The following is a 17,844-nucleotide window of genomic DNA, read 5'->3' on the forward strand; positions in this document are numbered from 1 at the left end:
TTGACATAATGTTGATTAATACTTGTATACGTACATTATGTATATTAATCATGTAATTTTCATGGTTATAAATTGGAAAGACATCACAAGGGTATAAACAACAAGAATATTTTCTTAGTTACCAACCCTTTCATTTACAGTGAATAGAAAAGAAATAGTCATAAACTGTCCATGAACAATATTTTTTTTTTAATAGTCGGGAGTAGTTCAGTATGCTGATTACAGAATTGGCAGTAATGGTTTAACACTTAACAAATTTGTTTTTATTTTTTCTGGTAGGTCCACCATAAGTTACTTTGTTCTGCATGCATTTCATTTGACTAAACAGGTTGTTGGAATAATGCGAGTCAACGTGGAGAGAGTTTTGGAACGTGATCAGAAACTCTCAGAACTAGATGACCGTGCAGGTGAGAGTTACAAATTCTGGGTCAGCCAAAGCTACGCCTGTGTATCGCATGCCTGATCTTGGCTTGTAAATGCCATTGATTTTACATACTGACTCCTTACTAATTTTTCTCAACACTTTCTAATGATCATTTGGTTTAAATATCCATAAACTCTGTAGTATGTCCGTTTGCAAGATGTGGGTTTGTACTGCTTGCGATGTGGGTCTCTTGGGAGCAAGGGTCTATACCTGATTAGAGCACACACACTGTTAATGTTTTTACTATTTCTTTATTCTAAATAATGAAGACAAGCGTTAATGTGGAAACTCATCCACATTATTATAGAAACTCAACTGAAGTCTGTCTTGATCTTAACATGTAATTTCTCATTCAAATGCAAAGTAAACCTTTTAACAAGAAAATGTTATCTTTAAATACTGAAGTATACTAATTGTTCACAAGGGTTGGACTCAGTTTATTGGCTGTTTTCTGAAGCAGAATGCTGGGACATTGACTCTCAAATGACAGGGTGTCAGTATTCTGAGATATGCGGAGTTTTCACACGTAGAAAACCCCAATGGTATAGGAGAATTGTGAGTTGTATCCTATCTCCATGAGCAGGATAAATAGTCCTGATACCAGTGCTCAGATGGTTGCCGTTACCACTGCTAAACAGGGATTGAAATGACATTTTATAAAATAATAGCCTTGATGACAGAATGGATATGGAAAAAAACTAACATATTGCCTGTGCTAGGGTTGACAAGTGGCTAGCCATCTCCAAGGTCAGAGAGAAATACCATTTTAGCCAGCAGAATAGGTGAAGAGTAGGTGACTATCCTTTACCTGACTAACCAGGCCCTGCTTTAGTGACTAGGTTGTCTCTTAAAGCTGGATTTCAATCAGAAATTTAGTGACACTGATTAGAGTGCAGTTATTAGATCATCATCATCATCAGCAGCAGCAGCAACATTGCCTTCCCCCTATTAAATTTTGGGGTCCAAACCTTGAAAGCAACCACTATTCTTTAGCCTGCCCTCTGAAATATGCACTGACCATTAAAGTTGTATTCTCCCAGGATCTGGCAGGGTTTTATTACTTGAGAAAATAGGAAGTAATAGTGGAGAAGAGTAAAGCTTGCTAGGATGATGTGTAGGAACAGAAAGAGGAATGTTAAGCTATGGCCATCTGATTGAAAGAACTTTTGAGAGAGAGAGAGAGAGAGAGAGAGAGAGAGAGAGAGAGAGAGAGAGAGAGAGAGAGAGAGAGTGCTAACTTTTCTGCTCTTTCATTCCCAGACATTTCAATAATATTTCCATGACTTGTTTTGTTCAGTACATATAGTGAGGAAAATTGTTCAATGAGAAAGTCACTGTAGAGAACCAAACAAATTTTTCACTGTAAGTTTTGACAGAATTGCACCACCCCCTTGCACAGTCTGTGAAAATGGTACAAGTTAAGTCATGCTTATTTGATTTTTAAGTGTAAGCATTCATATGAACTTATTTTTCATTGTAGTTAACATATATGAAGATGTTTTTTATCAAGGAATGTTTACATGTACATTATACAACAACATGTATGTAAAATGTACAGTAAACCCTAAGTTATCCGGGTGCACCATATCCGACCTCGCCCGTATCCGGGAGTTTTAAAAAACGTGATTTTTTCCCAGAAAATTTAAAAAATTGTTGTGCGCCGCCATAAGTCGTTCAGATTGGCCGCGCAATGCCTCTAAGCTCTGCCCGGGTGGCGTACTGCACCACCGAGGTAAAGAGATTCTCTTTACCTTACGCACCACAACACAACAAGCACCCCGCACACCATTATTTACGTTCACCAAGGCCCAGTTAATTGCTTTTATGTGTGTGCCCTACCTTCTCCAGGCATTGCTTTGCCTGTGTGTAGTGTTTGCGGCGCTTACCATGGTGCCGATGTATATATATATATATATATATATATATATATATATATATATATATAGATATATATATATATATATATATATATATATATATATATATATATATATATATATTTATATATATATATATACATCGTATTTTTCGGCTTACAAGACGCACTTTTTTTCCTAAAAAATACCATGAAAAATACTTGTGCGTCTTCCAAGACGAATGTTGTATTGTGGCAGCAACGTCCAGGCTCAAGTGAGCTTGGACGGTCACCGTATTGGCTCGACCAATAGGAACGTGGATTTATATGTTGTCATTGCATTATGAGGTTAACTTAAGTAACTATTTAATTCAGCCTTTTATATGATATAACCTCAGTACTTGTTACAAATATTTCCAATACCATAAACCTTCCTGGAGCCAAGCCACAAGCCCAAACGTGACCCAAACGTCTGTTGTTTATTGTGTGGCTGGTAGCGGCAGGAGCCATTCCGCTCTTGATCTTGATGGTACAGGTGGCTTATTTCCATAGACCAGCAAGCCTTTGGATCGACTTTTTTTAATTCACTTTTATGGAAATAAAACCACCCTTGGACAATGAAAGATGTATAGTATATTTACTAACCACCAACTAGTATGTCATCACCATACGGACAAAATCGGAAGAGTGATGTATGTAAACAAACCAATAGCCTACATGCCGCCATGTTTATGTCAGGGACCCACTGTTTCAGTGTGTGTGTATTTACCAACGGTAGTTGAAATTGCCTAGTTGTACATTTGTGGTGAGTGCTTCAGCAAACTTGTGGTGAGTGCTGAGACAATAGATAGTTTTAAGAAAAGGTTACATAAATTCATGGATATGGTGAAGCTGTGCTTGTGTGAGAATGACTTAATTTTTTTTTTCTCTCAAAATTTCTCTCTAATATTAGGGTGCGTCTTCCAAGATGCAGCGTCTTGTAAGCCTTAAAATACGGTATATGTATATATATATATATATATATATATATATATATATATATATATATATATATATATATATATATATATATATATATATATATATATATATATATATATATATATATATATATATATATATATATATATATATTTATAGGTCAGGTGTACAAGCGTTAATTACCCCGTTAGGAGCGAATCTTAACACCCGCGTCCTTGGGGCCATGGCTGACCAGAGCCCCGCAACGCCCCGACAATTTTTCTTACGCTAAGTCGTTAATTATCGTTTGCAAGAGACACCACAACGCCCACGCATTCACTGTGGATGGGGAAAGGCTTGCCTACACTGGCGTTAGCGTAGATAATGTAATATTGCAGAAAACAAGGTAAAACATTCTCGGGGCGGCAGGTCAAGGTGGGCAGTTTGACGTAACCCGTAATTTTTTTTCATTTTTACGGCTGTAATACATCTTTCCAGCACTCGTTTCATATGTCCACATGTGCGCAGGCGTAAAGGGATGACGTGGGCGTACAGACGTGAGCTTAAGTAGCTCCGTTTGTGAGATAATAAGGATATATATTCCCAGGGCGAGCAGGGCGTGGTGGCGGCGGCGGCGGCGGCGGCTGAAATGTACCCCATAACATATTTTTCTTTTTTATGGGTATAACATATTGTCCCTGCACTCGTTTCAATTATATACGTATGTGCGGGCGTGGAAGGCTGTCGTGGGCTTACGGGGGTGATCTTAAGTAGCTTCGTTTGTGTTGATATATTAAATGCGGTAGACGAAAGTTGGGTTTTCGGGTCTGTAGACTTAACCTACACCATATCCGGGTTTTTCCCTTATCCGGGTGCCCCCGTGGCTCTATTAACCCGGATACCAGAGGGTTTACTGTATTTACAATTATGTTATAAAACAGGAGGAGGAACTTAACTGTTAACTAAGGGAAAGGTTACAACTTATACTATAAGGAAACATTATGAATTTTAGATGCTGCTTTGTGAAGAATATTCTAAACAAAACAGTTTTGTGGAGACATATACAGGAAATGCCATATTGGTCAGGGAGTTTCTTCTAATCCCATGCTATGTGAATATGAAACTGGAATGGTTTTGTTCTTCACCAGGTCCAGGTTGTATGCATAACAAACTGTGGGTATCATCTGTTACCATCATGTGCACTGCCTTACCACTCAGTAAACTCACACATCTTTGCCATTATAAAAAATTATATGTGGGAATGTATATTTGCTTACATCACAACGAGCAGGATTGCAGTACCTTGCTCTAATGGAGATTGTTAAATACTAGCATTAAATACCCAGCAATATGTATCCATTCACATTACTCTTTTGTGTGGTAATCCTTGAACTCTAGGTCGTGGACATCATGCGGACAAACGTGGAAAAAGTCCTGGAAAGGGATCAGAAACTTTCAGAACTGGATGACCGTGCAGGTACACACCATTTTGAGACAATCTATTCTTACTTTGCCAAGTAGAGCATTTCTTTTACGTAGTTTTCTTTCACGCTTGAGTCTAATGTGGACGTATTAACTCTTTATCATTTTATCTTTATCATTTATCTCTGCATGCACCCCTTAACGTTCGTGTGCCCTTAGCTAAAACATCAGTGTCTTATACTTTGAATTTTATAACAGCCTAATTGATTGAATAAAAGCATGAATTGGTTTTACATGTTATTGAATGCTTAATCAGTATGTGAATGCATGTGTGTGAATTTATCTTGTTGTGATACAGGAAGTGAGCTACACTCATGGGGGTCATGTTTCCAAGTCTCAATTTTTCAAGTTTAGCTTTAAATTCATGACTAGTTTTGGCTTGAACCATCTCGTTTTTTAAGTCATTCCAGGTGTCAGTGCATCTTTGAGGAGAATTATGTTTCTTGATATCTCTCGGGCATCTTGTCTTCCTCAGTTTCTTTCCGTGACCTCATGTGTGTTTGTGTGTAGCATGTAGTATATGAGGTGTAATTATGTCGTTCTGTTTTAAATCTGCTGCTGTCCAGTCTTTTCTTGAAGTTGTAGTAGTTTCAGACTTTACGACACTCCCAATCATCACGTGTACACATTGAATATTAACAAACATTTATACGAGTAGCTTGGCCACTTGTCTTCAGTGTGTTAAAGGTGTTTTGGATGTCTTACCTACTATGCAGTCCATTACAAGCAATCCTAGAGGTGCAGATATGCAGATAAGGCAATTCTACTCCATTTTCCACTTGCCTTACCACTTTGATGGATTGCATATTAACAGTGTGGCATGCCTATTTCTTAACTCTTCTCTTTAGTTACGGTTTATTTTGGGTGATGTATTGAGTGTCACAGAATATCTGCACATTGCCAAGTCTGTGTAAAAGTATGAATCATGGCGCTAACACTGCTGCACGTATTGTTTATGAGCCTGGCTGTATGAACACCATAACAGAGATGGCAAGCATGGAGTGATAAACGTGCATTTTGTAATTCATTAGTGTTTGCATTTTAGATTTACTGACTCCTGCTTTCCAAAAATTCAGACCAGTAATTCTTTTTCCATATTTGTATAAAAGTAAAGATTCCCACCAGTAGTTTCTTTTCTGAGTCTGTATAATAGTTAAGAAATAAAGTTCATGTTAGCTCTCCAATTCTCCAATGCAACCGTAGGAAGAGTAGCCTGTCACCTCAAAATTAATCAGCTGTTACCACTGAATTAGTAACCTTGCACCATAAAATTAGTAACCTATTACCACTGTACAGAAGGTAGAGCAAGGTCTTAGGCCTCAGGCATGATCTTTCTTGCACTCCAGATGGTCTATGCAATATTACTTTTTCATAGATAAATTTGCTGTTTTCAGATTTGAATAGCTGCCATATTGTATAGTGATTTAAAAACAACAAAGAAAATGTAAGGCCTGTAGGGACCTCTCCCCAGTAATATTATCCTCATATGATAATTTCTACCTTAAAAAAATTGAGCTAGTGTTTTTTGTTATAATTTTCTGCCTTGAAAATTCACACTATTGGGATTTCCAGACCAATGGAATTACAATTGACAGGCTTTTCTGTAGTCCTACGTCTTCATCCATTCTTGCTAAAATGTGTGAAACATCTAAGGTAGGAATGACCTACCAAATGCCTGGGATGAATCTGGAAACTAAAATTGATTTCATTCTCTTGGCCATTTTGTTTGATCATGGGTCAAATATGTAAATCCCTATATATGTATAATGTTGATTGCTTCAGCCAGCTTTAATAAATAGGTTGAACAAATGAATTTGGCAATATATGTATGATCATTAATGTCTTCAAATCAGCACATTTGACAGTAATTGAAAATAATATTTTGTAGTGTTACAGGAGATGTTATCTATGTAGTTGTTCGAATATTTTTCATGGGAACATTGTTGTTCGGTTTAGTTGATGGTAAAGGAGATGAACATGAACGCTTTTATTTTAAGCTGAAAATTAAAGTAGGTGAGCATGAACACTCATTTTACTTGTGATATGTTACAATGTTTTCTAGTACTGAAAAGCTTCAGCCATGTTTAGAATGATCCTGTGTTGGCTGCTGTGTGGGTTAGCTGTTTGTACTTTCCTACATTCCTGAACATCCACCAAAAATACAAATAATGAATTCATGCTTCAAACATATTAGCAACCTTTCAATGAAAGGACATTAATTATGCTCCTCATGCAGCTACAAAGTTTATAGAGGAATTGTTTTTTTCACGCTAGATGCATGGTCAACTCGCAGCTTGTCTTGCAGTCAGAATGTGTAACTTTCTTTTCCTTAAGTTTCATTGTCCTGCTTTCTTTAGTTGTTCATTATTCTCTCTACCAATATATTAGGTTTTAAATGTAGTAAGCTATCATGTACATATTTTTGCTGTGCCTGCATGTACAAAATTTGCTACACGTAGTTTTTAATTTCTCCTCAAAATTCTATTGTTAAACTTTGGGTTTTCATTCCTTTACTGTTACTGTTAACTGAGTTAACCTAATTGGCAACGTTATAGATGGAGTAGCAATATGGATTGGGTAGAGTACATTTTCTTCAGTGTAAGTAAGCAGAATCAACAGTACTGCAGTTGTGCTATGTTGACTGCAGACTGTGTTGGTGAAATTTCCTTAGCCTCAGTTCAGTCTATAAAGTGCTTTGCTGGTACCACTACCTTCAAAAAGTCATCTTTTTTCCCCTTATTTTTCTTGAAAATTCAGTTTTTTAGATGGTGCCTTAACAACCTTCCAGTTTTTTACTTTCTAGCTCAGCCAGGGAACTGGGTTAGGGCTTTTGCCTCCTACACACAGAGGATTGTTCAGGTGCCGTATCTCAGCTTTAACACATGCAGCACCTTAACTCTTGCATGTACTACTACTATTATTATTATTATAATCATTATTATAATTTTTATTATTATTATTGCTGTAAATTAAAAAGGGTAATATTGCTGAGGGAACTTTATTACTGTCACCCATACGGCCTCGTGCCAATCCTCTCAAAGTCGACCCAGGTGGAAAGAACCTCCATGCCCCTCCCCTCCCCACGCTGCCCATGTCCATGTCCCAGGTTTAATGAAATCAAACGACCTGTTCAGAGTAACTTGTTCAACAGTTGTATGAATTACATGTTATGAGCCAGATTTTAGTGGTAGGTTTCAATTTGGATATTCCAATGGTTTAGTAGTGGTGAAAGCCACAGTAGAAAAAGCTACATTGGTGGAGGGTTGGCTGTATTGCTTTTAATATCATCCATCTTATTGTATTCTTATTTCACATTTATTTCCAAATCATTTTCTTGGGTTCCCAACATAAAATTGTTGTCCTCAATGAATTGTCCATTTGTAAGTTTTGTTATTTGCACCTTTTGAAACATACATATAATAATAGGAAATATTCGTCTGAAGTGTTTCAAATAATGTTACGAATATGTGACTTAGAAAAGAAAAAAATTAGGTACATTTCTGTTATTTCCTAACTTGAGATCTGCATTACAGATGCCCTTCAACAAGGAGCTTCACAGTTTGAACAGCAGGCTGGCAAACTAAAGAGGAAAATGTGGTGGAAGAACCTAAAGGTGAGCTCATCATAACTGAACTACTGTGACACTAATTATGTAGTGTTATCAGGAAATTTGAGGACTTTTATAAAAGCATCATCCTTGAAACTTACAGGACTGTACTTAGAACCTCAGCAAAACCTCAAATATATCTGTCTGTCTGATGTTAGAGTAATACACTCCACACACTAGGTCACTGATGTGGTAATTTACGATGGATAGGTCAAACCTCAGTGCAGCACTGTACAGTGTGGTATGAGTATTCATGGCAGTCCAATAAGAAGTATTATGTGCAGTGTTCATAAGTGTTCTGGGAAGACTCTTAAGTCAATCTTGTCCTTTTTGCTTACCAAATGGCAGCCTCAAGATGAGAATGTTCTCACTTGTGAGGATAAAGGGACAAGATTGTGTCTTCCAACCACATGTGTATTTAAAATGCACTTCATATCACAGTAATATGCTAAGGACCTAAACCATGAACTGTTAGGAAAACCATCACCAAATGATTAGAGACCACAGAAAGATCATTAATCAATTTCTGACCGAGTGGGCAGAGCCTTCTGCACATGAACACTCCTCTCTTTCCCTCTAGATCTCTTGTTGCAGTATTATGCATTTTTACTCATACCCATATAAAGTTTTAGGTTCTTTGTGTGTAATTTTAACCTGCTATATTTTTTCTTCAGATGATGATCATTATGGGTGTCATCGGTGTCATTGTCCTCATCATCATTGTTGGTAAGTAGTCCTTCTAATTAATGTAGATTTATATGTCTACCTCAGTAGCAACTCCAGAGAGTAAGTTATGTGATAAGGCATAAGGTAATGGTTATTATTTAAGAATGAATGAATTACAATAAGTTGTTTTTAATAACATGACCTTCAGTTTCAGTTCTGGTTTTGCATGACCAAAGTATCTTCTAAGTGTTGGTGGGTCATTGCTAATCTAGAGGAGTTTTAGGAAGGCAGTTTATTACATCTTTAATACTGATTTTCCTTTTTGTGCAAGTTATATTCGTGAATGGCATATGTGATTTACATACTAAAAATAATTTTGGAATATGTTGACTCATATGATTTCCACCAACCTTGCCAGTTTGCATTATATGTTCAAATTCCTTTTAATGAATACTTTTTTTCTGTTTAGATTCATAATGGATAATTGATGAGTTAATAGCATTTTGAAGTTTTGAATTTCTTCAGTGCCTTCTACATTACTCATTAACAGATAAACCTATATGAGCTGGACATTTTCAGATCTTAGTTTTGTCTTTGTCATGAACTGCAGTTCCTTGCACTGTTCATTTGTGCTGTTATTTACACCATTCCAGAAAGTGTTGCCTTCAGTCTCAAAATGTGAATTTAAACAGTAATAAATCAATAGCCTATATTTAAGGCTCCAGAAATTTGTACATAATATAATTCACGGTTGAAACCAAAAAGAAACTTAAAAGTAAATATTATGAAAAATATAGTGCTGTTTTTTGATGAAAAGCAAGCTGGTGAAATCGATTTTGCAACACCATACAGAATGTATAGGTGGAGTAAAAAAATATCTGAAGTACTTTTAGTAAGGAAAAAGTTATAAGAGTTGGTGGAGTTGAAATATCTACAAACTGCTCTGTTTAAATATGGGACCATGGAGGGAGAACTGAGGAAAAGAGTAGTAATGGGAAGGCAGTTTGGTGTCAGCCAAGAGAGTCATGAGAGGTGAAGCTGTGAACACTGAGGTGAAGAGCTTCTGCCTCAGGAACATGGGTATGTCAAGCGACACAACAACCTGTTATATGTGCATTAGTGGTGAAGCTGACTGAAGATATCAGCTGACTAAATTGAATGGCATGAGTAATGAAAATATAAAGGAAATATGGTATGGGCATGACATTGAGGACTGAATGGTGGAATGGGCTTGAGTATGTCATGGGAGTGCAGGATGGTGAATTGTGACGAGGGTGCAGAGATCAGAGATGAGGAAAGCAAAAGACTTAACATTTGATAGACAAGGATGAGAGCAGTTTATGTGGCAAAATAAGAATAGCAAAGCACACTGGTTTAACCTGAAATCCCCAGACTTCATGTGGAAATTTTTCAAAATAATAAATATCATGCACATTCTGTGTTCACCTTTTTTTTTTCTCTTTTTTAATAGCAATAAAGGCAAGCCAAGGGTAAAATAGACTAGGAAAAAAATCCTACAAATAAGATAGGGAGAAGCCAATAAGTGTGATTAGTTTAGGTTTGAGAGATGTCTTAATACTCTTGATAAAGTTCAAGTCATACTAAGTAGAAAATACAGAGGAAAGCTGTTCCAGTTTATCAGTAAAAGAGATGAAAGAATGAAGATAATGGTTAACTCATGCAATAAGAAGTTGGACAGCACAAAGTAAAAAGTCATGCAGTGCTGCAATGGGAGAGGTGAAGGCATGCAATTAACAAATTCAAAAGAACAGGTCGCATAAAAATATTGATAAGAGATAGTGGGGGAAACACTATTGCTATGAAATTTTAGGGGTAGAAGACACTCGGTGAGAAGAAAGAAGTTTAGGAGGCAAAAAGTCTGACTGCAAAATTGCTGTGCAGGTGGAGCCCACCCACTCAGATGTGTAAACACATAAAAGTGGATGAGTGTCTCGTATATGTATTTGTACATGGCAAAATATACTTTTTTTCAATACCTCATTGTGACGAAACAGACACCTAGAAACTAGTTGTTTCTGCCTAATGCAGAAGAATGATTAAAGTAAACAATGACACTTCAAATTTGTACAGCTTTAGAATTTTTCAATTGTTTAAAGTGTAAAACATGACATATTGAGCAAAAATTTCCGGATATCAAACCTGCCCAGCCTTTAGTGGTAAAACTTGGCATTTTCATGAATTCGCTAACATGCAATAGTCAAGCTGTGATAGCACAAGACACCAGTTATAGACTCCAAAAGGCCTTAAGCTGCAGGGTACCCTCTGCTCAATACTAAAGTGTCTACCTTCCAACTCAGGGGCCTGGGTTTAAATCCCGGGCAGAATGCTGTGGAAAAAAATCCCAAGTAGATCAATTTCTCACATACTTCATGAAGTGTAAATATCCCCCACAACATTGGTGAATAGTGGTGGATCCATTCCTGTGTTGTATTTCCCCATGGTGGGGCAGGAAATTGGATAGCCTGCATCTTGATGGGGTTCTGGTCTCACTACCATAGAAAATGGGATTTCAGTTATACATATGACATTTCAGCATTGAAAATCTTACATTCAGGGTGCTAACTATAGATAGATCAATAGATAGACAGATAGATAGAGATGCAAGTAAGATCAGATGAATGTTTCATGAATTGGGTACCGGTATGTTAAATATTTTGATATCTGACGCTACAAGTATAAAATATGTTTCGATCTTTTGGTTTCAGTGTACCATACAGACACACACACACACACACACACACACACACAGACACACTTCATTTAAAAAAAATACAATGTTTAAGTACATCTAGAAGTTTTACACTGTTTATCACTTCCTAGAGGAATCAATATACAGTAATAATAACAAAATAAAGGTATACCCTGGGCCAAGACGCTGTTTTGTTAATTCAGTTTTTTCCCCTTCTTCTCAAAGACCATTTATATCAACCATTCTCACTCCTTTGCAACTGGTGCTTATATGATTATTGAGCAGTGTATTGCGGCAGAATTGAATGTTAATGGCATCAAATCCTCACACATGTACACAAAATTATGTACAGCATACTCAAAATAGATTTAATGTTTGATTATGTAGATGAAAGGAAACTTCGGTATTATAGTAGATAAATAAGGGTCATAATTGTTAAGCATGCTGGAGGTAGGGTTCTTGCAGATCTTAAAACTAATTGATTTCAATAATGTTCTTATATATTTAAAAAAAAAAAATACGGCAGTTGAAGTAAGTTTGGAAAGTTATGGAATTAAATTAAAAAAGAATTCAGGTAATAAATTACATGAAAAAGGTGACATGGGCTTGGGGATGTGTAAGCAGACTTTTTGAGTCAGCTGGCTGGGAGGTTAAAAAAACAGTAACTTGATTTGTTAGCTGCGTATCTTAATGTTTATATATGAGGGTTGAGCAACATTATCAGAAGTAATGAAGATTCATAGATTTTTAATGGCAGGCTTTTGAAGGCAGTCACACAGTAATATTTGTAGCCTGAAGTCTCCTGAAGTTGTAGGGATTATTTGTAGATTCAGATAATAGTATAACAGTTATTTTTTTATAATATTTTTAGCTTCACATTTTAAGGGGTTTGACTCCTAATGGGTAGTTATTCAAGGGGCAAGATTCAGTCATCAATCAAACATATCATAATGTCAGTGAAAACCCAGTTAATCTTTTAAAAATAAAAAATCTTTGAAAAAGGATTACTGGATGGTTCTCAAAATAGAAAATCAAAACCTTCAACTTGGGGAAATGACAGGCCATGGCAGACTTATAAAAATTATTACACATACTCAGTTACACTATTTATCACACTAGTTTCCAGAAGTAAATCTTATTGTGGTCAGTCCCACACCACAACAGCTCTTGTCTTCTTCACTGAAGTTACATACTTTGCAGCTGTCTTTTTTTATATCATTATTGCTCTTTGACCATGCTCAAGTCTTTGATAGCACTTTGAATCCAAGATTGAGGTAGACGGTTTTCTTCGTAAGTTTGAGACGAGTTTGTCACTTATAGAATTGTAGTCTAAGGGCCCTGGCATTGATGAAGGTGAAGTTAAGCACTCGAGACTGTCAAGTAAATCTGAAGAGACTAAAGGCAAGCATGTGTGGGTGCAATGGGGAGGCAGTATTTGGATATCATATGAGTTATGATCAGCTGTCAATCTTCATGCGAAAAACTGTTTTTTTTCCTTAAAATTCTACTCATTGATTATTAAGGGGCTGCCGCAAAACACAGATATTCAAAACGAGATGTCACGAAACTTAGTGCACTGCTATATTTATCTGCATGTTATTAAATATCAAAAATCATAACTAAGAAAAGTAGTTACAGAGAAATGTGGCAGAAGAGGTGGGAGGTAAGAAAATGCAGAGAGAATAAGGTGTTAGTGAAAAGTCTGGTCAGGGGAAGCAGAGGGAGAAAGAGAGAGAGAGTAGATGATGATTTTGGTAGGGAGATATCAGCAAAGTATCTAGAACTCAAAAAGAAAAAGTTCTGGAAAGAAGTTGAAAGAGAATGGAGGCAAATAATGCATGACACTTGCAGGATAAAGGGTGAGCAGTGAGGTACTTTTGAAATGGAATGAGATGAAAGAGGTTTGGAGGCAGCATTTTTAATCTGTAATGAATGAGTGAGGGAGGGAGAGCAGAAGTGGCCAATAGGAGGTGAAAGGTAATGTAGGGTGTGCATTTCCACAGGGAGAGGTGGAGAAGAATAAGATAGAGAAGGCAATACAATTAAAGTCAGGAAAGGCAGGAATGCTTAAATATGGAGGAGGTAAAGTTGTGGATATGTAATCTAGCATGAAAGCTGAGTGGGGTGTTGGAGGACTGGAGGAAGGCCATCATTGTGCTACTATGGACAGGAAAAGGAAGCAGGGATGTTTGTAACAGTTTTAGGGGATTTAACTTACTTTGTGTGCCAAGAAAGATTTATGGATGGGTTTTAAGTGAGAGGATGATAGAAATGACAGAAGTGTAGGTGATGAGCAAGGGGGTCCAGTTTGGATCAAATTTTTTGCATTGAAAAAGATAGTTGGAAAGTACTTAAAGAAGGATAGGAAGCTGTTTACTGCTTTCATGAACCTAGAAAAGGCAATTGACAAGGTTGACAGGAAGGGCTTTTGCGATGTCCTGAAGATATATGGTGTGGGAGGACATTAACTTAAAGGAATCAGATGGTTTTACAAGTTTGTGAATGCCTCTGTGCCCATGAACAGGAAGCTGAGTGAGTGTTTATTGTTGGTGAGGGAGTAAGTCAGGGATATGGGATGTCACCATAGCTGTTTACTGTTTATACGGGTGGTTTTATGAGAGAGATGAAAGCCAGAGTAAGGGCGTTAAGTTCAAAATTGAAAATGAGGCCAGAGTAAGGGCATTAAGTTCAAAACTGAAAATGAGGCCAGAGTAAGGACGTTAAGTTCAAGACTGAAAATGAGGCCAGAGTAAGGGCGTTAAGTTCAAGACTGAAAATGAGGCCAGAGTAAGGGCATTAAGTTCAAGACTGAGAATGAGGCCAGAGTAAGGGCATTAAGTTCAAGACTGAGAATGAGGCCAGAGTAAGGGCGTTAAGTTCAAGACTGAGAATGAGGCCAGAGTAAGGGCGTTAAGTTCAAGACTGGGAATGAGGCCAGAGTAAGGGCGTTAAGTTCAAGACTGAGAATGAGGCCAGAGTAAGGGCGTTAAGTTCAAGACTGCGAATGAGAAGTATAGAGCAGCCTTTGGGGCCGTTTACAAATGATGGTGTTGTCTGATAGTGAGTAGATGCTGCAGAGGATTGTGGATGACTTTGACTGGGTAAGAGTAGAAAGTAAAGTAAATGTTGGCAAGAATATAGTTATGATATTTGAGGGTGCAAGAAGTCTGACTAGCTGATTATTGAGATTGCAAAGCCATTCAGAGATATAGCAGAGAACACGACAGTGTAGGATCTGGTTAGGAGAGGAAAAACTTAAGTGATTTTGTTTAAGTACATATGTAAGCTAGGTTGCATAGAGGGAGAGGAGAGGAAGGGAGCAATAAGGTAATAGGTACTTTGGAGAGAGTTGTGAGAGGATGAACTTGAGCATGAGGGCAAAGAGGGATCTGTAAAATAGCATTATCTTCCCAACTATATACATCAGAGCCATGAATGTGGAATGTAGCACAGCAATCACAAATCAGCACAGGTGAAATGAACTGTGTGTGAGGTGCAGGTGATGTGTCAGGATGGGATGGAGAAAGTAATGAAAGTATGTGAATTGTGGAGTGGTTGAATGGGTGAATCTTGGGGCTTTTGATGCTTTGATCACTTCATGAGATGGAATGAGAATGGCTTTGCAAAGAGAGTAACTGAGTGGAGGATTGAAGGAAGGGTTGTCAGGGGGAAACCTTAAATAAAATGGATCAGTAGAGTGGACAAGTATTGGAGAGAAAGAGAGTTGGTAGGTGAGGGATTGAGTGTTCTGAAAGGGAGTGCTGGAATAGGGATAAGTACTTCAGCCTTGGCCAGCCCCTTGAACAAAGTAAGTTCCAGTGAGTGAACACAAAAAAAATGGCATAAGAATCATGATAAAGAAGGAAGAGATTCATAACATGTGGAGGGGCAAATAAAAAAATAAAAAAGATAATATGAAATGGGTTTGTGAGATTTAGTTCAGGTGCTGTTTCAAAAAATAACCTCAGATTGGTAGCAGTTGTGTGAGGATATGACTGCCTGTATCAGCTTTATTATAGCATTGGTGTCATGAGTCTTGGTTGTGTGGATTTGTGATCCTTATTTCATTGAAAATTTTAGTTTCATATGTCAAAATAAAGTCTAACCTCAAGTTTTTCTCTTATAGTTTACTTCATGTAAATCGCCGTGTGTATCAATGTCTTCTGTATGTGCGCTCTTGAAACAAAAAAGATACAGGTCAGGCTCTGTTTGAATGTGTGGTGCCCTAGTGTGTATTGACGTGTCTAAACGTTTGTATCATTGTTTGTAACAACGTTTGTATTAACTGTTGCTCACATAGACACTCTCTTCCTTCATGGAGTATTTTCCCTATACAAGGTGCAGGTTCTTCATAACGTTACTAGACAATTACATAGTACTTTTCTACACAGCCTATATATTAATCTCTCCAATCAAGATGGTTATTAACATGCTGGTATATTTGTATGATGTGAGGTTCAGAGTGTTTTATGTTATAGATAATTCAAGATTATTTATTTTTTTACTTACTCACAGGCATTTAATTGGACTGTAAACTCCATGAAGGTGAGGGACGGTGCCTCTGGTGATTATTGGTGTTGGTGGTTGTAGCTCGGGTGTAGTTGTTTGTTGGCAGTAGCAGCACTTGTGAAAGCTACAGTTTATGGGTAACAAAACATTGATTCATTCGGTAGTAATTTTTTCTCCCCTGTAAAACCCACTGATAAACCAACAGCATCTACAATGCATCTTAAAAAATCATGTACCTGTAGCATTATGTTTAATCTATGAAATCAGCTGGTAAAACCCAAGTATTCCATCCTCTAGTCTTTAGTTTAGAAAGTAGTAATTTTGAAAATTCTAGTCGATAATGGTTTTATTCCTTGTAACCCATGAACTACAGCTGCCTTCCAGGTGTCTGTTAGTGTAGGGCACTCATTTATTCATCTATAAGACACAGCAGTTTTGGACCTTATATTTTATACATTGAGGTTCACAATGGCTGATTTGGTATGCATGTCCAGTCACTGCGGAATCTGTGTAACTGGTGAAGGCTGGCAGAGGAAAGGTGTCCTGATTTCTGCTCTAGTCTGTTTATGCCTAATTTCATATTGTTAATGCTTCTTGTTACTCTTAGACGTGAGTCAGACCTGTGTTTTGTGGCATCTGGCCATGAATTTTTCAGCAACAGGTGGGCTTTAATATTTCTCTCTCTCTCTCTCTCTCTCTCAGATTCTGCCATCATCAACGCGACATTGTGTACCTGTCTCCCTTCTTCAAGTTTTAGCATGTCCTCAGAACTCATATAAAAATTTACACTACTTTTCCTTTCCTGCCTTCTTTACGGTGCAAAGGGCCCTACATTCCTAAAGGAAGTGAAAACAAGACGGACAATGTAGCTACCAACACTAACGCTCAACTCAGCCCACCTACCAACATGATGAATAACGCCCATAACTCTTTGCAGTCAAGCTCGGCTTAGTCGAGGTGTAGTGAATCACCTCTCTTCTCTCACCTACTGTGAGGTAACGAGATCTACAGTTCACAAGAATGGTCCATTTGGGACAAAGTTTACACTCTATTTGTGAACATTTATACCTCAGAATGAATGCAAAAGTGCCTCCATTAGAGACACAGAATGCAGTTTGAGGCCCATGCAGTTGCCTCTAACACAACATTAGGGGTAGTGTTTAGTTTTTCGCGGAGGTTGAGTGATTGCCTGGTTACCTCAGTTTTTGAGGAATGATTCATTCTCAAATAGCCTGACTTTTCTAATAGTGCCTGCAGTGTTTTACTTTTTTTATTAAAAATATAAATATAGTCACATAGAACTTGGCTGACTTTGTCAAGTTGATGTTGCATATTATAAGGAAAGTCAGGACTTAGGCCCTACATGAGAGACACTGGTGCCAGCCTTGATTGTGAATGCCTGCTTGTCAATGCAATCAGTGAATGCAATTAGCACCTTGTCATGCATTTCATGCACATATCTTGCATTGATCTCAATTTGAACACTTATATACAGTTTCATTGCACTAGTATGAAGTTAACATACACTTGTGTAGAATTTGTTTTTTCATGTTGAGGTGAGTAGTCTGTTTACTAGAGTATTTCTAAAGTGTTATACAGGAAATGGCAAACCATGCTTCATCAGTCAATCA

General features: G+C 37.3%; 1 protein-coding gene across 11 annotated transcripts in view; it reads left to right on the forward strand.

Annotated features, from left to right (window-relative positions):
• The window catches only part of LOC127010052 (neuronal synaptobrevin-like), a 32,227-nt gene that overhangs the window by 5,551 nt on the left and 8,832 nt on the right, over positions 1 to 17,844 (forward strand). For 2 of the 11 annotated variants that reach the window (XM_050883870.1, XM_050883882.1), the window contains exons 3-6: positions 4,638 to 4,716; positions 8,255 to 8,334; positions 9,003 to 9,054; positions 16,220 to 16,249. In XM_050883870.1, the coding sequence (XP_050739827.1) occupies positions 4,638 to 4,716; positions 8,255 to 8,334; positions 9,003 to 9,054; positions 16,220 to 16,227 (219 nt within the window). In that variant the 3' untranslated portion in view covers positions 16,228 to 16,249. Of the gene's footprint in view, positions 1 to 328; positions 408 to 4,637; positions 4,717 to 8,254; positions 8,335 to 9,002; positions 9,055 to 15,830; positions 15,902 to 16,219; positions 16,250 to 17,037; positions 17,209 to 17,844 lie in introns of all 11 variants that reach the window. The other 9 variants (XM_050883801.1, XM_050883810.1, XM_050883832.1 and 6 more) reach the window with 7 other exon arrangements.

The sequence above is a fragment of the Eriocheir sinensis genome, chromosome 4 (assembly GCF_024679095.1).
Source record: "Eriocheir sinensis breed Jianghai 21 chromosome 4, ASM2467909v1, whole genome shotgun sequence".
Classification (NCBI taxonomy): Eukaryota; Metazoa; Arthropoda; class Malacostraca; order Decapoda; family Varunidae; genus Eriocheir; species Eriocheir sinensis.